The sequence below is a fragment of the Tiliqua scincoides genome, chromosome 2, assembly GCF_035046505.1.
Source record: "Tiliqua scincoides isolate rTilSci1 chromosome 2, rTilSci1.hap2, whole genome shotgun sequence".
NCBI classification, from domain to species: Eukaryota; Metazoa; Chordata; class Lepidosauria; order Squamata; family Scincidae; genus Tiliqua; species Tiliqua scincoides.
The window spans coordinates 201909093-201934149 of record NC_089822.1 but is presented as its reverse complement, the minus strand read 5'-3'; the positions used below and the strand labels follow the sequence as shown (position 1 = coordinate 201934149).

The following is a 25057-nucleotide window of genomic DNA, read 5'->3' as shown; positions in this document are numbered from 1 at the left end:
ACCCCAGAATTCCCAACTTCCTTCCTGAATGCAAATGCTACATAGCACCAAAACAAGAAGCCAGTTTACCTTTGATGCTTGCAAGAGCCTCCCTCATTGCTATTAACAGGCTTCACCTCCCCACACACCCCTTCATGGTCATCCTATACTGCATTGTCTACCTGCCTCTTTCCAACACAGATGATATTCCAGCAGCAAGGTCTCCATAGTTGAAACCCCAAAAACCAGACAGCTGAGAACTGAGAGCAAAGAGTGAGATGGAAACTGATGTTACAAATGCCCTGCCTCCACTATATACCTGCCAAATAACCTCCAAGCATTACACAACAAAATTCCTGAATAATAAGGGGGAAAATGCCTCCAGTTACTCTTTATTGACAGTTTTTAATCCCATTCATAATACAGAACTAGCAAACTCCTGTAGCAGCATCATACCTGCAGCACAAAGTCACATTTCTGAACAAAGCAAAACAGGACACAACACCAGAACAGTGTAGTGGTTATCTCAGCCTGCATTTCTGTAAGTTTCAAAAAACACAAGGCGAGGGAGCCGATACAGCTCCATTGGGCCTACTAGAGAAGAACTTCAGCATTGTAGGCAGGGTGCAGAGAGCAGGAGCAGGCCATCTTGGGTGGATTGAACTTCCTACTCTAGAAAAAGGCGGTTGCAAAAGTGCTCTAGCCCACTGCTTCTCAACATTTGACCCCTGCTGTACCTCTTTGTATCATCCACCCATTTGGAAGTACTACTGGAAGTAACTAGCAATGATGTCGTCACCAGTTACTTCCAGATGCAGGAGGCCAGATTAACGTGTGAAGAGGCTCAGGGCAGACAGGAAAGCTTTCTTGGAGCATGCAGAGAGCGCACACTGGACCTCTGCCTACCAAGCTGAGCCTCCTACAGTTGCCTGTTGCATTGTGTTGCTGGCCTCACTGCCGCATGGCAGGGCTCTTGGGGCCCCATGAGCATCACCAGACACCACTTCCAGTACCACCAAGCTGAGTGGCACAAGTACCCCTGGTGGAGTGACAGCTCTGCTCTAGTCTATAACCATGAAACAAGTCACTGTGCAGCGAAACCCCCAGCACTCAGGGGGCCAAGAGAGCAGAAGGAAACAGCCAGTAGCAGCCAGTTTCTGGGGAAGCCCAGCACCGCCTCCATCCCCCAAGCCCGCTGACACCTGCTAGCCTCAGGAACCCAGGCATCCAGCAGGTAACTCCCAGGCTGCATAGTTTATGCTCAAGTAATAACATGCCTGCAGGGAGCAACTGCACCCCTCCCACCATTTAAATCCCCCTCCAGTACGCAGGAGGGGCGGGGCGGGGCTGGGACACGCCTATCGCGCAGCAGAAGCCCCAGGGCGGCCACTCGTCACGCTATTGGTGGTTCAGCCGGCACAAAAGGAAGGCGGGGATTCCCTCGCGGCGGTCCGCCAATAAACAAGTGACGTCATTGGGTCCCGCCCTCCCGCCACATTCTCTCACAATCGGCGTTCTGGTACTCGCTGACATACAGGGCTTGAGCTAGCCAATAAGGAAGCTGTAGAATGCCGAGCAAGGGCTTCTTTGGCACGCGACCGGAGCGGCGTCGCTGATTGGTCAGCGGCGGGGCGGCAGGTTTGAGTTCTTAGAACGGTGTTGACATTCAAGTTTGCTCCTTCCCGGTGAGAGGGGGAAGCCTTTTTAAGGCAAGAGGAGCTGACACCGCCGCCTCTGGAGCGCTGCTGGAGTAGCTGCAACTGCCGAGCTTGAGCCTGCTTCTCCCTCCCTGCCTTCTCCGCAGGCGGCGGCGGCTGCTCCTCTGTGCGGGGCATCATGTCTGAAAACGTTTCTCCCGCGGAGGCCGGGGACTCCCCTCGCTGGCGCCTCGGGTTCCGCTCCGGCTGCAGGAGGATGCTCGGCTTGTTCCGGGACGCCGAGCTCTCACTGCCCTTCACTCCTTCCCCGCCCCTGACTCCGCTCTCCAGCCTGGCTCGCGGCTTCAGGAACCTCAGCATGTTCGCCGGGTAAGGCTGCAGTCCTGTACTTTCCTGGGAGTAAGCCCCATTGATTCTAATGGGACTTACTTCTGAGTAGACATGCAGAGGATTGGGCTCACTGGCTGCAATTCTCTCCCCACTTTCCGGGAAGTAAGCCCCATTGACTCTAATAGGACTTACTTCTGAGTAGACATGCATAGGCTTGGGCTGCCTGGAAGTAATGGAAGCTGCGTCCTGGTGCTGGAATGTGTTCATCTATTTATTTTTAAATAGGCTCTTCAGTCTAGAAAAAAAAGTGCCTCAGAAGAGATTTGATTGAGAGACACAAAATTATGCAGAGGGTGGATAGAGGGTTGCTCTTTTCCCTCTCACACAACACCAGAGTCAGGAGGCATCCACTAAAGTTGAGTGTTGTTGGGAGAGTTCAGACAAAGTAAATATTGCTTTACCCAGCATGTAATTAGTCAGTAGAACTCCTTGCCACAGGATGTGGTGATGGCACCTGATCTGGATGCCTTTAAAAGGGGATTGGATTGATTTCTGGAGGAAGAGTTCATCATGGTTACAAGCGATGGTACGTATGTGCAACCTCCTGATTTTAGAAGTGGGCTATCTCAGATGCAAGGGATGGCACCAGGCTGCAGGTCTCTTGTTGTCTTGTGTGCTCCCTGTGGTATTTGGTAAGCCACTGTGCGATACAGGAAGCTGGACTAGATGGGCCTTTGGCTTGATTCAAGCCAAGCTTTCCTAGGATGGTTCTTATGTTCTTAAAAAAATACTCACATTCTGCCTTTCCAGCAGCAAGGGAGGTGCTCAAGATGGCTCTCAACCTATTATTTATGTATTTGCACACTATGTCGATCAAAATGTTTCCAGAACAGTAAAAAACAACCAGGATCTCCTTTGGCTGATGCTTCTACAGCAGTGTTTCTCAACCAGTGGTACGGGTACCAGTGCTACTTGAGGTGGTGCCTGATGGTACTTGCTGGACCCCTAGACACCTGGCACCCGGCACTGAGAGCAGGAACACAACAAACAGAGGTAGGAGGCCCAGCTCAATGGGCAGGGCTCCAAAGCATGCTATTCTGTACTCAAAAAAACCTTCCTGTCCACCTTGAGCCTCTTACTTGTGTTTGCTGCATCCCAACCCAGAACTGGAGATGATGCCATTGGCAGTTATTTCCAGTGATACCTTGAACAGGTGGACCATGTGAAGTGGTATGTTGAGGGACAACTGTTCTACAGCTTCTCCCAGTTCTTGGGCAACTGGCAGTTGGAATAGTTCTCTTCTGGTGGGTGGGTGGGTGAGGGGGTGTTGGCCATCTATCCTTGGTTGGTTTTCAGATATCTAGCCTGGCTGTCTTCTGGTTATCTGGAAACCTTCGCAAAGTCTTCTGAATAAGTGCTAATTCCCTTTCTGCTACATGAGTTGATTTTTTTCTTTTTCACCGGTAGAGCCAAACCTGATGGCATGTTAATCTGAGAAATGTGATGGCTCACTTCCTCAAGTAACACTCACAACTATCTTTGAAAAATAATGAAGTTGCTGGTGAGCATTGCACACCTTAGATTTTTATGGAAAGGACAGGCTTAAGTTTGAAGTACTTTGAGATTAGAATGTCACATTAAGACTAGGAAGACTTGGGTTCCAAACTATAGTCAGCCATGAATCTTACTGAGTTAACTTGGGCCAGTCTCTGCCCAACCCTATCTTATAGGGTTATGTATGAGGATGTATGGGTGAAGAACTGCATATGTTGACTTGAACTCTTTAGAGCAGGGGTCCTCAACATTGTGGAGCCTGTAGATACTCGTGGAGTTTTGAGAACAGGTGGCAGGAACTGTCATAAAACGGCTGTGAGGGTTCCTGCAAGTCTCCAGTGAGCCAAATGTCCCTTGGAGATGGGGGGGCTCCCTAGGGGTCCTATTTGGGGTCCCCAAGAACTGCAAATGACCCAAGGGCCAGGATTTGCCCACCCCTGATCTTGACTATCAGGCATTCATTCATCAGATATATCTCTAGTAAATTATTAGGAAGCTTTACCTGTTGAATTTCTGCCTCTACACTTCCATTCTCACCCCAATGTTGTGCTCAAAGTCCAAGGTAAAGCGTGGGTGCATAAAGCCTAATTTATAGAACCTGCATAATATACAAGACTGCAAAGTCTTTACTGCTTATATGGCATGGAAATCAAGGTGACCAATTTCCCATGGTTTTTGAAGTACAAAGAGAAATTGATACACTAATACTTAATAAAGGCTTTTTGTATTTCATTATCAATAAACTGTGTTCAGCCATGAACTGCCTAAGGGACTCCGGCTCCTGATTTTGCCTCGAGGTTGACTCCTGAAGCCTTTTCCACAACTGGATGCAGCCACAAGGCAGTGGAGGTTTGAGGTCAGAGTTTCCTTCTCTTAGATGAGCTGCCTTCCTAGGCTGACGAGTCCCATCAGCTATATTCCAGAGCTATATTCCAGAGAAAATGTAGTCACCGAAGAAGCACTGAACAACATTGAGTGCCTGCCTGTGCTGGAAGAGCTTGACAGTGAACCAACCCTAGAAGAACTTCATGTGGCCCTGGACTCCCTTGCCTTTGGCAAGGCACCTGGAAAAGACAGCATCCCTGCTGAAGTCCTAAAATGCTGCAAAGAGATCATCGTCACTGAGCGGCATGAAATCCTCTGTCTCTGCTGGAGAGAAGGTGGAGTATCTCAAGACATGAGGGATGCAAACATCATCACGCTGTACAAGAACAAAGGTGACAGGGGTGACTGCAACAACTACCGCGGCATCTCTCTCCTTAGATTTGTAGGAAAGCTGTTTGCCCGAGTTGCACTAAAGAGGCTCCAGGTACTTGCAGAGAGCGTCTATCCAGAATCGCAGTGTGGATTCCGAGCCAACAGGTCCACCACTGATATGGTATTCTCCCTTAGACAACTGCAGGAGAAATGCAGGGAACAACAACAGCCACTCTTTATAGCCTTCATAGATCTCACAAAGGCTTTCGACCTGGTCAGCAGAGACGGCCTCTTCAAGATTCTCCCCAAGATCGGATGTCCACCCAGGCTCCTCAGCATCATCAGATCTTTCCACAAGGACATGAAGGGCACTGTTGTCTTCGATGGCTCCACATCAGACACTTTTGACATCCGAAGCGGAGTGAAGCAGGGCTGTGTTCTTGCACCAACCTTGTTTGGGATTTTCTTCGCTGTCCTGCTGAAGCAGGCCTTTGGAACTGCAACAGAAGGCATCTATCTCCGGACCAGATCAGACGGAAAGCTCTTCAACCTCTCCAGACTGAGAGCAAAATCCAAAGTCCAGCTGAAATGTCTGCGTGACTTCCTCTTTGCCGATGATGCAGCTGTCACTACCCACTCTGCCAAAGATCTCCAGCAGCTCATGGATCGTTTTAGCAAGGCCTGCCAAGATTTTGGACTGACAATCAGCCTGAAGAAAACACAGGTCATGGTTCAGGATGTGGACTCACCTCCCTGCATTACAATCTCTGAGCATGAACTGGAGGTTGTCCATGACTTTGTGTACCTTGGCTCAACGATCTCCGACACTCTTTCTCTCGATACCAAGCTAAACAAGCGCATCGGTAAAGCAGCTACCACGTTTTCCAGGCTCACAAAGAGAGTCTGGTCCAACAAGAAGCTGACGGAACATACCAAGATCCAGGTCTACAGAGCTTGCGTCCTGAGTACACTTCTGTACTGCAGCGAGTCATGGACTCTTCGCTCACAACAGGAGAGGAAACTGAGTGCTTTCCACATGCGCTGCCACCGATGCATCCTCGGCATCACCTGGCAGGACAAAGTTCCAAACAACACAGTCCTGGAACGTGCTGGAATCCCTAGCATGTATTCACTGCTGAGACAGAGACGCCTGCGTTGGCTCGGTCATGTCGTGAGAATGGATGATGGCCAGATCCCAAAGGATCTCCTCTATGGAGAACTCGTGCAAGGAAAGCGCCCTACAGGTAGACCACAGCTGCGATACAAGGACATCTGCAAGAGGGATCTGAAGGCCTTAGGGATGGACCTCAACAAGTGGGAAACCCTGGCCTCTGAGCGGCCCGCTTGGAGGCAGGCTATGCAGCATGGCCTTTCCCAGTTTGAAGAGACACTTTGCCAACAGTCTGAGGCTAAGAGGCAAAGAAGGAAGGCCCATAGCCAGGGACAGACTGCACTTGCTCCCGGTGTGGAAGGGATTGTCACTCCCGGATTGGCCTTTTCAGCCACACTAGACGCTGTGCCAGAACCACCTTTCAGAGCGCGATACCATAGTCTTTCGAGACTGAAGGTTGCCAATACAATATCAATAAACTATAATTTGTACTCAAATATTTTGTATATTTTTTTCTCTTAGTACTTAATTTTAATCAAATAAGAATGTTGTCTGAGAACATTTAGGGCCCAATCCTATCCCGCTTTCCAGCACTGGTGCAGCCACAATGCAGCCCTGAGGTCAGGTAACAAATGTTCCCTGGCCCTGAGGAGGCCTCTGTGACTGCCTCCCCTCCACAGGATGTGGTGCACGCCCCACTGCCAGGAATGCACCAGCACTGGAAAATTGGATAGGATTGGGCCTTTAGTCAGTTGATGACTCTATTCATGCGTGTTCTTTTCCCATGGTATAATAACAGACCAAAATATTCAAAGCTTCAGTTTTCTGAAGAGAGACTCAGACTTCCGTAGTTCCGAATATGCTCTAAAGAGATTAATTAACTTCTGGTGCCCTCCACAGTGCATTGTAAGGCTTTATGCAATTGAATTGTGTGCTGCATCCATTAAACTCCACATGGATGTTGCTCCTCATGCTTAAGCAAGAAATAACTTTTCTAGATGGAATTAATGACTCTTTTTGCAAGGCTAGGACAAAATTATACTGTACTTGCTTATGCTCCTTTCATATCTACTGTTGTGATATTGAAGGGCTGTGATGCTCTTGCAGTGAGTCTAAAATAATGTGCCTTCCTTCTCTCCTTCTAAAAGTGCAAGTCAGGTCCTCTCTGATGAAAGTTCTGGGGCACCATTTCAGAGCAAAATCCTAACTTACCTTTGTTGGGGGTTACCTTTTGAGTACCTCTTCTGGAAACACTCAGCATGCAGAGAACAGAAAAACTTTTGGAATAATCATGCAACAGATACAAACAGATTAGCTAAATCTTTGATATGGTTGTCAAAGAGAGAGAGAAAGAGAGAGAGAGAGATGCATCAGGCATGCCTTTCTGAACCATTCCTTTTTCTTTGTTTTTGCAGGGATACACCAAGACGCTGCTTAGATCTGTCCAATCTCAGTAATGGGGAAGAGGAAACTGCCTTCAACTTCAGTCAATCCCCAGGAACACTGGAAACTGGTAAGAACTGCTGTCAGCAGTACAATTAATATTCTGTATCTATTGCTACTCTTTGGTAGTTTGAAAAGCAACAAATGCACAAGGAAATTCTAAGCCTGTCAAACCATTTCATTGTTTCCATCCTTTTTATTAACTTGAACGTTGAAACCACTTTATAATACTTGGGCTTAAGTTGATTTGGATCTTTTTTCTTTAATGGGGCTCATTTAGATCCAAGTGATGTATCTTACCTGACTTACAGAACGTGCTCATTATTAAGCTCATGTTTAGAAGTTCCAGTGTGGGAGTTGTGCTGCTACATGCTATTAAAATAGCTACTACATTGTCCTATCCCTGATTCTGGACCTCATTTTTTTTTTTAAATTATGAGATAACATTGTGTAAGGAATGGTAGATGACATAAACCATAAACTGCCAGGACTGGAAATTTTGTTCCAGTGTGCCAGGACTGGCATATTTTCTCAACGTGCCAGGGACCACTACTATATCTGTGCCATATTATTACTGTTGTTTCTTTCCTAGAAATTTGTTTGGTCTGGTCCATGGACAACCACCTTGAATAGCGCTGACATAACCATTTAATTGGTTCAGTTCAAAAACTACCTTACATCTGCATTCAAATGGAGTTGCATGGCATGCCCCTACTAAGGCTCCCAGAGCTAGTCTTGTATATACGTACAGTAGATTCACAATCTCTTCATGGTATGCTAGGAAGGAAAGTGCCCAAAGAGTTTCCCAGGACCCACAGTGCAACCTGATAGGAAAGTATTTTGCCCACCTTAAAATTCCTGTTGGATTCTGAATGAAAGGTTATCACAGAAAGTTCTAGGTGGGGTGTGTGTGTGCTTGAAGTGGCAAGGGGAGTCACTGCTTAGTAAAGGAACACATATTTCAGGTTCAGTTGCTGACATTTCCAGTTAAGGCCGAGAAAGACTCGGGTCTGGAACCCTGCAGCTGGCAATTGGTTTAGAGTAGACAGTATTGAGCTAAATGAACCAAGGACTGAACTTGCTATAAGGCAGTGTCATATGCCTGTTAAATGCATTGAATCCCTATAATTGCCTCCAGCCAGTTTTGATCCTCCACCCATCCAGTGGCAGATGGTGCTCTGTCTGTGTTCAGTTGTGGGACCAACGTGAGCCATTTGCATGACAGGATTCACTGAGCCACCACAGGAGAAAAGTTTCCTTCCCCCTCCCCCCCCACATTTTGCACTTGTGCTTCAAGGCTAAAGCATCAAGCAAATAGCATAGGAAACTCCCATGCAGGTGGTTCCTTAGTATGGGGGTTAAATGTACCAATTATGTTCTGTCCAGTCCTTCTGATGGTATTTTTTCCTTGCAATCAAATAGCCTCAATGTCAGGCTGCTTCTGATTAGAGTGAATCTTGTGTCAGTTAGCTAGTGTCTTTGGCAAACTTGACTTCAGTGGTTTTGTACCTAGCAGAGTCCCACAACAGGCACCTAGATATATTTTGGAAACCTAGAATATCCATCAGTAACAGATCTGCTGTAGAATCTGAAATACTGGGATATTTTTGCTTGAACTTGTGAATTATCTTTTGGAGATTTTCTTGATGTTCATCTTTATTATCTTTCTGGTTAACTTAGGGCCCAATCTTAACCAATTTTCCAACTCTGGTGTAGCCACAATGCAGCCCCGTGGTAAGGGAACACATGTTACCATACCTTGAGAAGGCCTCAGTGACTGACTACCCCTCCACCACAGGGTGTAGTGCACACCCCACTGGCACAACTGCACCAGCACTGGAAAATTGGATAGGATTGGGCCCTTACTGCCTTAGGAATTTTTCTCATATTGGATTGTCTTTGTTCCATCATTTGTCAGTTGTGTGTTAAGCCTCAGTGCACTTTGTTTTTTTTACTGACCATTTGTCTGTTGCAGGTCTGAAAGGTTCAAGAGAACCCCAGGATAAGCTGTAAGTACTGCATCCATATTCATCTAGCTCAACATTTCCCAAACTGTAGGTTGCAAGCCTATGTGCTACCAGTAGCATTGCAATCAGGACTTGTTATAAGCCAATTGGGCCCCATACCTCAGTCCCTTCTTCCGTGCCAGGGTAATCAACTCTTGTCAAATACATGCAAAAACACATTGCAGCAGACACGTAATACCACATTTCACGTTTTATAGAGGACAGCAACAATTTTAATTTTCTTCTGAATTCTTAAAAAGTCAGTAGTGTGTGTTATATTCTTTGTATTTTGAAATTTGCTGCAAACCTGAGGCTTCACAAAAATGTTTCCAATTGGGCCCCACAGCTCTTAAGTTCGGCTCTGACTACAGTGTCTTATTTAGATGTCCTGGAGGCCCCTTCTAGGTTGTGTCAGGCCCATGACCCACTCTTTTGGTCTCAGAATGGCCTGAGGAAGCCACTGGAAGCATCTTTTGGTCAAACTGGAAGTGGCATTCACAAACTGGAAGTAGCTTCTGGTTGTTTCTGCAGGCCATTCTGAGGCCCATGAAAGCTATAGAGTGGGTCACAGGCCTAGCGCAGCTCAGATGACTCCCTCGGGGCCTCCCAATAATAAGGCATTGCAGTGCTTCCAAGAGCATTATGTTGCGACCCACTGTAGAGGACAAGGTGGGTTGCAGCACTATTGTATTGGCAACCTTCAGTCTCGAAAGACTAAGTTGCAGCACTAAGAAGTTTGGGAACTGGTGATCTAATTTCATTGGGCTTTAAAATATCAGTGTGTTTCTGGAGCAGAGAATAACAAGTGTGAAGGCGTTCTTTGCCCATCAGGTTTTCTCTTCTGAGTATGAGTGAGGGTTTTGAGGAAATACTGTGAACTATGCCATACTATATAGTATTGTGCAAAGTATGTAAATATGTAGGCACTTAGGCAAACCATTTTTTTTTTCTGGGGATCCTGTCAAATACAGCAGCTTGCCAAGGCCTCCAGGACCTCTGGTGTTGACTTTTATAGGGTTTGAGGGGCAACATTGGGAAAAACTAAAACCCAAAACATTATTGGGAAATCAATAGTATTTCTCTCCTGTGTTGATTTTTTCCTTAAGTGCACACTGATGCATTTCATTCACTTTCTATCAAACAGTTTGACAGTTCTGAGATTCCTTTGTGTATGCCTTTCTTGGTGTATTGTATATTGTATTGGCAACCTTCAGTCTCGAAAGACTATGGTATCGCGCTCTGAAAGATGGTTCTGGCACAGCGTCTAGTGTGGCTGAAAAGGCCAATCCGGGAGTGACAATCCCTTCCACACCGGGAGCAAGTGCAGTCTGTCCCTGGTCTGTCTCCCTGGCTATGGGCCTTCCTTCTTTGCCTCTTAGCCTCAGACTGTTGGCAAAGTGTCTCTTCAAACTGGGAAAGGCCATGCTGCACAGCCTGCACAAGAAGCTGACGGAACATACCAAGATCCAGGTCTACAGAGCTTGCGTCCTGAGTACACTTCTGTACTGCAGCGAGTCATGGACTCTTCGCTCACAACAGGAGAGGAAACTGAGCGCTTTCCACATGCGCTGCCTCCGACGCATCCTCGGCATCACCTGGCAGGACAAAGTTCCAAACAACACAGTCCTGGAACGTGCTGGAATCCCTAGCATGTATTCACTGCTGAAACAGAGACGCCTGCGTTGGCTTGGTCATGTCGTGAGAATGGATGATGGCCGGATCCCAAAGGATCTCCTCTATGGAGAACTCGTGCAAGGAAAGCGCCCTACAGGTAGACCACAGCTGCGATACAAGGACATCTGCAAGAGGGATCTGAAGGCCTTAGGGATGGACCTCAACAAGTGGGAAACCCTGTCTTGGTGTAGTGACAACTAATTTGATCAATGCTGTGAGCACTGTAATGCATTGGAACTGCATTATAAATATTATTATTATTAACTCTGTATTTATATACCGCCTTTCTGGTCATCAGATTACTCCTCTGACTTTATTCAAGGCAGTTTACATAGGCAGGCATATCTAAATCCCTCAAGGGGATTTTTACAATTATAGAGGTTCTTTCTTTCAAGAACCAATGGATCTTCCTGGTTTGGTCTCACTTCTGGCCTCCAGTTCTCCCACGCAGGCTGACAAGCAGCTCCATCTCTCACATGGAGGGTAGCCAAGACACTTTTTGCTCACACCAAGAGCAGGTGGAATCACTCAGCTTGGCTTTTCAGCTGCTTCAAAGTCTCCCCATTCTCAGCCCTTCAGGGAGCTGCCGGTGTCCTTGAACGGGCGACCTTCTGATGTTTATCTTTGGGCTAACGGAGGGTCTACCCTCTAGACCAGACCTCTTGCCCCTGTCTGGTATACTTGTTTTTATTTTAAATCTTTTTGAAGAAACTGCTGTTTCTTCAAGGATCTCAAAGCAATTTACAGCTTACTTGCATGCCTACTGGTCACCAAGGTAGGGAATGAGGCTTCTTGACAACTGAGTCTTTCAGCCCAACTGTACGTTCATGAGCATGTTTCACTGGTTGCTTTCAGTTAGGAAATTCCAATCCTCTGGCATTTCTGGTCCATATTCAGATTCTCATGTACCTCATTAATCTTCTTTCCTTGGTTGGGGTGGCATTTCCATGACTGCTACTCATATACTTAGATCATATAGGCAAAAAAGCCATATAAAGCACTTGCACTTGTTTGTTCTTCCTCATTTGCCAAAATACAGGCATGCCAGCATATTAAGTGTTTGCCAAGCTATTCATTCTTCTACAGGTTGACCCCAGATCTTAGAAGTATGAAAAGTACATAGTTAACGAGCTCACAGCCAGTGTGCAGAAGAGTAATGCACCCTGTTAACAAGCTAAAGACTGGATTATTAAAATGAATTCCCACTTCTCTAACTAGTCTTGGGCAAGCATAGGAGATTCTGCTTCAATTCTTCTTGCTAAGCAATAGGGAAAAAATGTTGCTGCCTGCATAGTGCTGTCTTATCAGTACACCTCTTTTGGGTATTGGCAAGGCAAAATAGGCATTGCCCAGCTTTCTGATTTGCTGTTTCTTTCTCCCAGCAGAGTCTCAAGGAGGCCATGTGCCCAATTGTCCCAGGTGAGCATTTACTTCCTGCCAGAATGAGATTTGCTCATCTTGTAGGGAACATGCGGATGTCGGGCTGCAGTGTGTTTTTATTTTTCCTCTCTTGGTGTTTCAGTCCCAGGTACTGTGCAGTACACCGAATGCTCCAAGCTGTGTCCGCCGAGTTAGCCATGAGATCAGCAGTCCATCCACAAACAAGGAGAATGTGAGTGCCTCTTGCAGCAAATGGGGTTTTGTTTAAGTATTCATAAGCAGCTAGCCAAGAGATCTGGCAGAAGCAGGACGTCCCTGTTAGTCCAAGAGATAAAGCATTCAGTCATGTCCTTTCCATTTCATGGTGAAGATTTTGCTTTAGCTTTTCTGAAACGTACCTATGTTCTTGATTCTAGCAATAAGGCTAACTCACAGCACTATTCCTTCTCTTCTCCCAGGAAGATGGCCTGTTTAAGCACCTAGGGGAGCACATGCCCAGATCACTTCTGAGGCGGAAGAGACCACCACAGTTGCAGGTGACCTACTGTTTGCTTTGCTGATGAACTGATATTAAATATAGCTAGTCTGACATTTCAGCTAGGTCTGGGTGTGGATATTAGGTGTTTGGCTGCTCTAGATGTTTTAATACGGGTCAATGTTGGTTTGAGGAATCATCCTGTATCCTAGACAGTGATATATGGTAATTTGAATAGCATGATGTTATAAATCTCCTTTCTACAAAAGTGTCTTTTCTGACATATTGATCCATTTTCAATGAATATTAATAAAAAAAATAGTACCTACAGGCATATCATATCAAAAGACAAGCAGGAAAACTAATATAGCAAGTGGATCTAGATCAACTGTTAGAACCACTTGGCCTGTAACATAAAGAGAACCAGGCTTTCAGAATATTTCTCAACAAGCAGGTGCCTTTGGAGCAGGATAAGACTTAAAATTAGTAGTCTTACTAAAGCAACTGCCTGTTCTCTTGAGTAGCAAAATCAAAAGTAACACATTAACCCACAAAAAGGCCAGACTTACCCTCCCTTCAGAATCTGAAGTCTTCACATTGAAGTACACCCTGAGGTCAGTGCCCTTTTCTCAGATAAACTCCCCCACCCTTTAGAAGGAGTACCCCCTGCACTTGAGAGGAGAGAATCACATCACTCTCCTGAACTTCCATTCCTGCCTTCCTTGTTGAGTCTTTTGCATGCAGCCCATAGGCTCTGTCACCTCGCTGGGGGCATAATCTTCATAGAGCTGAATATTGCTGGCAGAAACTGTCTTTTCCTGTCTCCTTTTTGGGAGTGAATAGGGATCTGAAGAGAACTCCTGGTTCATCTAGGTCTGGGGTCGGCAACCTGTGTTTTCAGAGCCGCATGCGGCTCTTTCAGTCCTCTGATGCAGCTCCCCAGTGGGGGCTGGAAGCGGGGTGCCTTCCCCTTGGCCTCCGCCCAGCCAGCCCAGCCCCGAGGGCGCCTCACTCTGGCGCGATGTGCTGCGGGCGGCTGCTGGTGAGTGCGGGGCGCCGCTCCTCCCTGCAAAGCTGCAGCTCCTTCCCTGCAAAGCGCACCCCTGTGCGCGCACAGCAGTTCCTTCCTCGGCAGGCAGGCAGGGGCAGCTGTGCTCTCCTGGACCTGCTCTCCCCACCCCACTGCAAGCAGGTGCGGGGGGGGGGGGCAGCCGGGCACCTCTTCCCTGCGCTCTTCCTTCCTTCGCCCTGCAGCAGGCAGGGGGCTGAACGGAATAGGCGAGGCTGGCCGGAGAAGCGCGGGAGACGCAGCACTGCTGAGGCAATGGGCAGGAAGGAGCAGGGTGAGCTGCATTCCTGTCCACACTTCTCTGGGAGGAAGCCCCGTTCACTCTTCTGGGGCTGACTTCTGAGGAGACAGGCAGAGGAGCCTGTCCACACTTCTCTGGGAGGAAGCCCCTTCACTCTACTGGGACTGACTTCTGAGGAGACAGGCAGAGGATGTCTCCTGGTTCTGATGTTATGTGAGAGTGTAAAGAGCATCTCTCTATCCACTCTGTCCATCCCCTGCATAATTTTGTATGTCTCAATCATATCCCCCCTCAGGCGCCTCTTTTCTAGGCTGAAGAGGCCCAAACGCGGTAGCCTTTCCTCATAAGGAAGGTGCCCCAGCACCTACAAGGGAGCTACAAGAAGGGGCTACATTATAAAAATGGGACCTGTAAGAGGGGAGCGCATTATAAAAGTTGCATATACAAGAGGGGAGTGCATTATAAATTGGGACATACAAGGGGGAGTAATAACTATAAATCTCTTTATTGTATTGAAAAATACTAGTCATTAGATTTTGTATTTCATTGTACCTCTTACATTACTGTGGAAAAGACACAAAGATGACTATTTACTGTTGGTCAGGATTTTCTGCTAGGGAGGGCACCAGCCCAAGTCTTGCCTATAGCACCAAATTGGCTAGGGCAGGCCCTGGGAAAATAAATTAGTATTTAATTTAAATGTATTTTATTTTAGCTCTTTCGTTTTTTATATGTAATTCTAAATTTAAGATTATGGTGATCTTGTAACATTAAAATATGTTACATATTGTTTTCTCTGCAGCAGTTCATTCATTTCAAAAATGCAACACACTATAGTTTTTTTATACATAGCATAAAGGTAAAAAAAACTATATATGCAGTGTTATCTTCATTTTAGATGTCAAAAGGGTTTTGTGGCTCCCGAGGTTTTCTTTTCTCCAGAATGGCTCAAACTCAATGGTTCTTTGAATGTTTAAGGTTGCCGACCCCTGATCTAGGTCAGTGGTTCTCAAACTGGTGGGTCACAACCCACCTGTTCTTTAAAGGGGCGGGGGGAGGGCAGTGATGCAATCCCCAGTTCTTTGTGCCTGCTTTTTTCAACTTTCTAAGCATCAGGGAGCTCTGTGGAGGGCTGTGTGACTTCCTGGGGGATCCCAAGGGATCACATCACTGCCCTCACTCCCTCCCCCACAAAGTCTTACCCTGGGAATAAAACTCCCAAGAAGTTTGAGAACCACTGCTCTAGGTGATCTTGCATAGTCCCATAAACATCACTTGCATTTCTTCTGTCATTATGGGATGTTTGCAGTATTGCTTAGACAGACCAAGCACTGGGGAAGAGTGTCTTGAGAGCAGTATGAATGTTTCCCTAGTTGGACAAAGGAACTTCACTATCCTTGCACACTGCCTCTCCTCTTTCACAGCAGCTCAACCCAAAGTGCTCTCTCCAGCTTCAGGATCCAGTAGAGTCCCATCCTTTGAGCCATACCACACTTTCCCTTCCTCAGTTTCCTTGCTTCAAACCAAGCCTCCATCACCACGTTCTCCTGGGAGAAACTTCATGCATGCAAAGCAGGTTGCCACTTTCTTGTGTGCTTTCTCTTGCCCTCTCTGTGTTGGGCTCTTCTGCAATGACTGGGTGTCTGTCCTCCTGCCCCAAAGCTGATTAGGCTGGCTGGCCTTGTTAGCTCATTTGCCAAAAAAATTATCCATGTGCAGCACTATTATATAGCTATATATTTGCTAATCTATAACTATATATAGATATTAGCTGTGCATGCCTTGTGTGTTCACTCCCGCCTTTGCCAGCTGTGTTAATTTTTCTCACATGCTTCCTTGTTAAACATTTCTGAATGTGAAGCCTTTCACTCTCGCCCTTTGTTTTCCTGATACCAGACTTCAGGATGCAGATACCCTTGCAGGTTGCAAGGTCACAAAGATAGGCATGTTGTGGAAGCATTTGCATAAAAAATAAGTTATTATAGCTCATGAATATATCATCATGATGCTTGTGGCAAACAGTGGATTTCCCCTCTGAGACTGGTTATCTTTTCTCCTGGCAGGAAACAGCAGGTCTAGAAGAGTATGAGATGAAAGATCTTGGCAGCCCAATTGTCGGACCACAAATGATGCTTGAGGCCTTGGGTGACTTTCCAGAGCTCTGCCCTGAGGAGCAGGAAGAGACTGAGGTGAGAAGGATGTGAGATGATTTCCTCATGTGTTGAATCTGGGAATCTTAGAAAATGGAAAAGTAGATGTTGTCAGCCATGGATGGCCATAGTGCCTTGAGACAGCAGTGTTGGATCTGTTCGTATTGCAAAACTATGGATATGCCTGGAGCGAACTAGCTGGGGGGGGGGGGGTTGGAAGGAGATAAGTCATGGAGTTGTGTGTAACTTCACTGAGAAACTCATAAATTAATAGGCCTAATGGAAACATTCTCTCTTGTTAAGTAGGGAAATGTATAAAAAGTTAATTGCTTAACTATGGATTTTATCCAAAGCAGTGGCGTAGCTAATGAATGTGTAGCCGGTGCGGAGCTCAAAATGATGCCCCAGAAGTGATGTCACAACCAGAAGTGACATCATGCCTGGGCTTTTTGAAAAGTGCAAATGGGGGGGAAACCTGCCTCCTCCCCCCCAGCAGTTCACCACCCACTTGGTCTGCCACCTCCCCCTAGCTAGTGGCATAGCTGCTATCTGCTACCATGGGATCCCCATGACAAAATCAAATTTAATTAAGTTAATAAATAAAAAGTCTGCCTCTTATTGGTTAGAGACACTGTGCTGGGGTGAAGAGGATGGTTATTCTCCCCCTGCTAAGTATAAGAGGATCAGCACTTGAAAAAGTGCCTCTTTACCAGTTAGCAGGAGCAGCTGTGTTATGATACATGGAAATGAGAGCTGACTCATATTAACCCCTTATTGGTTGCATGCTGTATCATAATAACATCTCATTAGCTTTCAGAACAATCAGTCTCATAGGTCAGTTTTGAGTTCAAGAAATCCACTTTTTGTTCTTTAAGGCAGTTGTGTTTTCATTTTCTGGTTAATTGGCTGTAACATTTGATAGAATACAGATATTCTAATGTGGTATGTTTAATTACATTCTGCATCTTTCCAATGATATATAACATGATGGTATTATTCATACATAGCTATTTTTTCCACAATTTTGACCACTAGTGTCAAGCTCAGCTTGTTGCCCCTCTAAAGCTTGTTGCCTGGCGCGACTGCTACTCCCTGCACCCCCTTAGCTAAGCCACTGATCCAAAGACTGGCAATAGTCTGGTTTCCACAATGGATCACTGAATTTGCTTCAGCTATTGCTAAGCAATCCTACCTGTGCTGAACAGCTTAGGTGTATTTTACTAAGAGTGCATCTATCCTTGAATGGTGATCAATCTCCTCCTACATCCATAACCCCTACAGAAGTTCCAATATTCAATTACCCTTTTAATACAGTTATCCAAAATTCTGTCCTAGTTTACTTTCAATCCATTGCCATCTCCTGTGTAATTTACTACAGCAGCAGTAATAGCAGTAAAATGATAAAATGAGGGTTCCTTGCAGTCCAGAAATAGATCTGTTCCAAGCTCATTGCTGCTCAGTACTTTTTATGTGATATGGAAAATTTCTACTAAATTCTGCTAAAATTGTGCATTGTACTTTGCCAACAGACAGTTTCATATGAATAACTGGAATGCTAGTTAAAACTCTCCAGATCCTGATCCAAATTACTTCTGCTGATTGTCACCTCACAATGCTATTCCAAACCACCATAGAAACATTCTGCTTCATATCACAAAACGGAGAAGGCGAGGGGAATTTCTGACATGTTGTGGTACTAAAAAACAGTAGTCCTCATTTCTGGTTTACTGTAATTTTGTATACATCAATGCAACTGAAGGGCAGGTTGGTTTGTCGTCTTGGGAACAAAAGCAGTTCTTGTTTCCTAATCTTCATATTCAGTGCCATGAAGTATTCTGTATTGATGGTTTTTGCTGTATAGGTCCAGCCTATTTATACATGGATTTGACTCAACACAAATGGTCCCTGCAAATGAGAAGGAATGTGCTGATCCCTGGAGAAGGGGAAAAATGCACCCCTTTAAAATCAGTTTAAAAAACTGAACAGTCCTTTAACAATAGCCTCCTTAATGAGAGAGAGGGCAGTTGGCTGACAATCCATCAATCCTTCTCTCTCTAGCAGACCCCTCCCTTCTCCCTGAGCAAGTGAAAGGAAGGGGATCACTATGCATTGGTGAAGGGAGGGGCTGAGTGAAGCTTTCTAAGCTCTTGGAGGAGGTCTGGTTGATGGACTGTCTTCTTAATGACTCTTATCTTAGAGTCAAAAGGTCAGCAAGGCTGTTTTTAGGGAAAGAACAAAGAAACTTTTTTTAAAATTGATTTGCTATAGTGCATTTTTTGCCATCCATGTGAATGCTTGGAACAGAACCCACGTGAATAATGAGGCTCAACCTGTACTTTTCCTTTTAGAAACCACCTGCTGGACACCTCTCCAGCATGGCTGTCTTGCTGTCTGGGCCTCTCCTTACTCAGGACATCAATGTTAGTGAGGTGAGTGTAGGTTTTTAAGGTTCTGCATAGGAAATCCAATCTCTTACCTGGTTGATTGCTCTGAACAAGAAACTCACGCTCTCCTCCAAGTGTTCCAAGAGGGAATGGATATGTCTTCCTTTTAACCTCTTAGGGCACAAATAACTGACAAAGATAAGCATGAGCAGATGGGTTATTGCAGTGGTTTCCAAACTGGTGGGTCGCAACTGGAAGCAGGCCATTCCGCCTTAAGGGGAGCTGCCAAGCACTGATAGCAGTGATGGCACTGCAGCGATTGCGCTGGATTGGTTTTCCATATTCCAGACTTTCTTTCCTGTTTACCTGTTGCTCTGAGCAGGTCTCCATGAACAAGAGCCGCCTCTTCCGTTCTCCATCGCTGCCAGAAAAACTGAATAGGCCTATACTTTGCAGGAAGGCAGTCAAGGGCCAAGATGATGAAAATTCCATCAAGGTGAAACGAAAACCTAGTCCAATCTCAGAGGAGCCAATTGGTGTAAGTTCCTGTTTGGTTTAAGTACAAACTCCAGGACCTGAATGCTGGGATTAGGGCAAAATAGCAACTCTATTTATATTCTGACTTTAGTACCCCAGGCTGGTGCTTGTGTCAAGAGATCTTAGGGTGTCAACTGTTAGGATGTAGGTGTTGTAAATCCCAGTGTGTCAATGTGGGGACAGACAACCAAGGCAGCTAACCATAGACTTACTTCTTGCTGATGATTACCACCTTGTTTATAGGCTGCACTTTTGAAGAAGACAGCTTCTCTTTCTGATCTGGAGATTGTCAGAGCACTTGATCAAGACTGTGGCCTCAGGCAGCTGATTGGAGATTTCTCCACTGTGAGTTCTTCCCAGCTTTTGAGCTGAAAGGATGGATCTTGGTGGTTGGGGGACAGGGGGAGAGTGGTTTTCCAAGACGGAGAGACCTCGATATTGACTGATGTAAGGAATGTCTCCGCTTGTTGAAGAGTGATGAGAGATGCAGTCTTTCTACATGTTAAACAGCCACTGTTTTTACAATGCTTGCTCTTCAGGGGTAGGGGCAGAGCATGCAGTACAGTAGCACTGAATTTATGTCAGCAGGCAGCATTTACTGTGTCCTGATTCTGGGACCCATCTGGGGAGCTGCTTGTAAGGTTACTGTGTAGGTAAAGCTCCGATTATGTTTTTGTGGGATTGCAGCTCATGCTGTTGAGCCAGATCTTAACTATACCAATATGGTATCCCTTTGTTTGGAAAGTTTGTGTTGGCATGATTCAAACCCACCAGTGTGTTGGCATCCTTCAGTCTCGGAAGACTAGGGTGTCACGCTCTGAATGGTGGTTCTGGAACAGAGTGTCCTCTCCAGTGCGCGAAGCCTGGGTAAAGTAGGTATGGAGGATAGGCTGTTACCCATGCAACAAATCCCCCCTCTTCACGTCGCTGAAATGGTCCAATGGAAAGGCAGAGGCCAATACGGTTGGTTCCAGCGGCGTTGCAGGAGTTGCCAGAATGTGACTGTGTTCAGCCGTGAACTGCCTCAGGGACTCCGGCTCCAGATTTTGCCTCGAGGTTGACTCCTGAAGCCTTTTCCATAACTGGATGTAGCCACAAGGCAGTGGAGGTTTGGGATCAGAGTTTTCCTTCTCTCAGATGAGCTGCCTTCCCAGGCTATCGAGTCCCAGCTACCCGGTGGCTGTTTAGTCGCCTCTTACGACAAGTACAGCCAAACTGAGGGCCTATTCTTATCCCCAGCCCCCACCAGTGCTGAATGGGAATCTACATGTTTTGGCATGTGGAGTTTCACCCAAGAAAGGTCACCCTCATGTGTCACTGTGTGTGGCACAGGCCTCTGTCACTGCAGATCAGTGGTTGCTAAAGTGGAAGTCTTCACTAGACTGTAATATTTTAACTCTTCAGCAAGTTTTGCTGGAGTACCCTATTTTTACAAGTTTTTCAGCACTCCTGCTGTGTAATTTGTGCTTTAGATTTTTAGGGAAGTTGTTAATCTGTGCGCCTTTAATCTTTACAATTGTAAACACAGGTGTTCATGTTAAAATGCTCACAGTATAATCCTATGGTCTACTCAGAAGTAAGTCCCATTGTGTTCAGTGGGACTTACTCCCAGGAAAGCAGGTTTAGGATTGCAGCCTTAGGAACTGCTGTACTGATTGATGGACACTGAATGTTGCAATTGACACAATATAGTGTAACTGCTGTTGTACTATAATATTCCAGTGAAACCCTGTTCAGATCTACAACTGCATGGATGACAATTGCACAAAATTGCAGGGGATGAGGTGGGGTTCTAAGAGGAAGCTGGCAAGCCCCACCCTCTACCTATGTGCTCATGAAGCCCCACCCCCAGCCTTCCATGTATACAGTGTTTGTCTGCACTGACTAACACTGTACCCTGGGAACCTTTCTCCCCATGATTGAGAATGCTAGGGAGTCATGGCCTTTTGCATACAAGCTGAAAAACATATGGGCTCTGCCTGCTGTAAGCTCAGAAAAGCAATAGTTGTAAGCACCGCAATAGCACAGCACAGAAATAGTTGGGGAATAAATTTTCTGTACTCCTGCAGATCCTTCTTGGTTCAGTTCTGTATTCCTTTAAATACTTACTGCTTTCCAATATATTGTACCATTCTCATTTTTTTTTCATATAATCCTGAAACTTTTAAAATGAATTCAAGCAACCAAAACAAACTCCCTAACTCACAAGTGTTTGCTCTCAGCAAATTAACTAGAGCATACCTGGGCAGCTATTCAGGGCCACCAACATGATTACCATTTGCTGTTCTTTAACCAGTGTATTGCTTTCAGAGCGAAGCAACCAATACCTATGGTACTTGAGTCAACACAGTGCAATTGAACTCTTAGCTGTAGCAGTTTTATTTTTCATTTTTGGTTTTTCAAAGTATTTTTGTACCACTTTTAAACAAAGAGTTCTCAAAGCAGTTTGCAAAAGAAAGGAGTGAGGCAGTTCCCTATCCCAAAGGGTCCATAGTCTAAAAAAAGAGACAAGAAGAAATGGGGGGGGGGGGAGAGGAAGTAAGGATCAATACAACGCAGATTACACACTTACATTCACAGCTGTGTAGTTATGTGGGGGGAGGGATCGTCTTCTCCCTCGGGTCACCCCTACAGTGGCAAATCCAAAGGGACGATTACAGAGAAAAGTAAATTATGGATAATGTCAGGGCATATACATATCAACTGGAAACTAACTTGAGAAAAGAACAAATGGTGTTCCCTCAACTATGGCAAATCATTCAGCAAAATGGTTACAGTTGTACTCTGAAGTACCTCTTCATTCCCACATTATTGCCCTTTGGGGGCCTAATCTACATTAGTCTGCTTCTGGCTGTTTGAATATAAGTTCTTCCCCAACTTATATAATTCTGGTAGAAGTATATTGGTTTTCAGTTTTAACCATTTTCTTCTAAGTTTTTCATTGTAATGTTGCAGTCTAGCATAAGAACTAAGAGGCGATTGGGCTGCTTTTCAGAGTATAGTTTATGAACTGGAAGTCAAAAGGTATGTTCAGTATTGCCATAACATTTGCAGCCTGAACTTTTGTAGTTCAGTAGTAAATCCTACAGAGTTCAGTGGGGCGTCACACAATCTTAAGTGTACTCAAGAGCATAGCCTTGTGCCAGAATTTATATACCTGGAAAAACCAGGGGCCTCCAGAACTGTTAATGGGCAGAAATGAAATGTGGTTGTGTATGCATCTCTCTCTAGGTGTATGCATTGCCAATGGTAGCAGGAAGGCACCAGGACCTGAGATACGTCACTTCAGAAACTGTGAGTGGTGGTCCCTTGCTGCTGTTTGTGCCCTTGACCCCTCTGTGTCATTGGCTCAGTTGTTTTGCCCGCTGCACTTTGGCTTTGCACTCCCTTCCTTTATCCTCCTGCTCTTGAATCTAGCTGAAGTTCCCATAGCAAAATAATTTTGTCTGTCTCTTTAAACATTCTTTTGTGTAATAATCTGTTCCCATCTGTTTAACTGGCCTAACAGGCAGTATGCCCCTGTAGGGCATGGAAGACGTGACCCTTGCAGCTGAAGTTGAGTACTGTTTTACTGTGCTTGTAGGTGGCAGCTCTGCTCCACGATCAATTCCAGAGCCTTATAGAGAAGTACTGCATCATTGACTGTCGCTATCCCTATGAGTATCGTGGGGGGCATGTCAAGGTGAGGGAGTTATGTGCTTGATGAACCATATTTGGGGAAGGAAACAACTATTGGGAGTTGCATGAGGGCTGTTGTCCCTACGTATGTCGTTCCTCTCCCCAATACAGGGGGCTCTGAATATTCATAAGCAAGAAGATCTCTTTGAATTGTTCCTAAAGAAGCCCCTTCTCCCATCAACACCACAGAAGCGCCTCATCCTTGTGTTCCACTGTGAATTTTCTTCTGAAAGGGGTCCCAAAATGTGAGTGTGGTCTCAAGAACATATCAGAGAGCAACTTTTGTAGGCCAGAAGAAACACATTTTTTTTGGAGGCTCCTTGCTTAGATGATTTCCCTTTGACTTTCTACTGACTTGCTGTCTGAAGGTGTCGGTATCTGAGAAAAGAAGACCGGGCCATGAATGAGTATCCTGCACTCCACTATCCTGAACTGTATGTCCTTCAGGGTGGCTATAAGAACTTCTTTCTGGAATACAAGGTAATAGCAAGCTTTGACTTCAGGGCTACTGCATAGGAATGCATCACTTTAAAGTCTGGGGGCTTTCAGCAAATAAAAAGATTGCAACAGCAGTTTAAAAAAATGCAAAGTATTTTTAATCCCACTTTTTGAATTCAAAAGAACTTAGAAGGGGGCTTAGAATAACAAAAAGCAATAAATATTGTAAAATATAACAAAAAAACCCTCTGGTTAAATAGCAAATGGTGTAATGGGGCTTTTTGCTCTACTATAATAGGGGTGTGCGTGCGTGCGTGCGTGTGTGTGTGTCAGACTTGGTGCTGGCTTTGGTGCTTGGTTAGTGTTTGCATTTGGACCTCCATAACTTGCACATCCACCAGAAAGGATGTGTATTGGACATACCAGAGGCTTATGCTAGCAAAGTCATATTCCAGGCAGAAACAGACAACACTATGCTAGGTTTAGCTCACACCTATTGATTAGTCAAGTTCATTCTCCTGACTGTGACCAAAAAGAGGCTCTAGAGTTTGACCCCAAGTTTCCCACTTTCAGATTAGCCAATCAGAAGGGTAACATCTCAATTGCCGCAAAATCCAATGAAAGGAGCTGGTCATTTCAAACCAGTGAATGTTGTGTTCCAGCACTAGCAGAGATTTACCTGTACATTGCTGACTAGTCCTTGGACAGCAGAGGAACAGCAGCTAACACTCTAGGTGGGGCTATGTCTAGTTAGTTGCATTAAGGTTTTTCTTTTCAGTTTACCTCTAAATTCAAGTGCCTGTCTTTGACCTTTTCCCATCCCCTTTCTTATGTTTGCCTCTTGTGTGTATTGGTAATCTCTTTTGATATTTTTATAAATTACTTGTCTGTTTCCTTCTGGTCGGAGCTGAGAGCTCCTGCCCCTCACTCCTTGACTTATCTTTCACGGCTCTCCATACATGGGGCAAGTGTGGGTGCTAAGAAATGTTGGGAAACAACTGACCTACCCAACCCCAAGTTGCTCCAATAGCAACTGGTTTCCAGGCCAAGGAATGGGAAGAGGCTCACATTCCTTTGGGAGTCTTTTCCTGGCACCAATCCTTCTTGTTTTGTTGGGAGGTAACCAAGGAATGCATGGGAAGATCAGATGCAGAAGCCTTGGTGGCCTCATCACTGTAACCAATAATGCATCAATTATTGTTTAATTGAGCAAATAGACTTCCTAAAACATATTAATGTGGATACCAGGGAGACATCTGACATGAGTCTTCTACAATAAAGGTGCCACAACAGAGAAGGTCCCTTCTCTGTAATCACTATTAATGGGGGAGGGCACACTTCAGGATGGTTTCCCGTACTAAGGGCTAACAACCTGCTGTTTTTTTTAATTTGCAATTTGACGTCTTTAGTTTGTGATGAATTCATTGGTTTCCGTGTCACCAAATTGGGTGGTATGTGCTGATGTGACTCCTTCTCTCTCAGGAGCTGTGTGAGCCCCAGAGCTACTGTCCCATGCATCACCAGGACTTCAAGGCTGAGATGCTCAAATTCCGCACCAAAAGCAAGACATGGGCAGAAGAACGGAGAAGGAGGGATCAAATTGCTCGTTTCATGAAGTTGTAAGGTTGGAGGCAGTATCCAAGAGGACTGTTCTAAGTTTGGGGTCTCTGTAATGGCTTACGCTACACAGAGACTAGGAAAGGGAGCGTGCCAGGACTGGGCAGACCTGGCCATTGTAGGGCTGTGGAGAGCA

At 45.5% G+C, this 25057-nt stretch overlaps 1 protein-coding gene across 1 annotated transcript; it reads left to right on the top strand.

Moving 5' to 3' along the window:
* The first annotated feature begins 1815 nt into the window (after nucleotides 1-1815).
* On the top strand, nucleotides 1816-24927 carry CDC25C (cell division cycle 25C). The gene is made up of 16 exons (XM_066612949.1): nucleotides 1816-2006; nucleotides 7245-7342; nucleotides 9248-9281; nucleotides 11661-11727; nucleotides 12475-12564; nucleotides 12791-12878; nucleotides 15234-15251; nucleotides 16188-16306; nucleotides 18616-18696; nucleotides 19034-19189; nucleotides 19432-19533; nucleotides 22420-22509; nucleotides 22772-22870; nucleotides 22978-23111; nucleotides 23235-23346; nucleotides 24787-24927. The coding sequence occupies exons 1-16, from the start codon at nucleotides 1816-1818 to the stop codon at nucleotides 24925-24927; spliced, it is 1620 nt and encodes a 539-aa protein (XP_066469046.1).
* The last annotated feature ends 130 nt before the right edge of the window (nucleotides 24928-25057 follow it).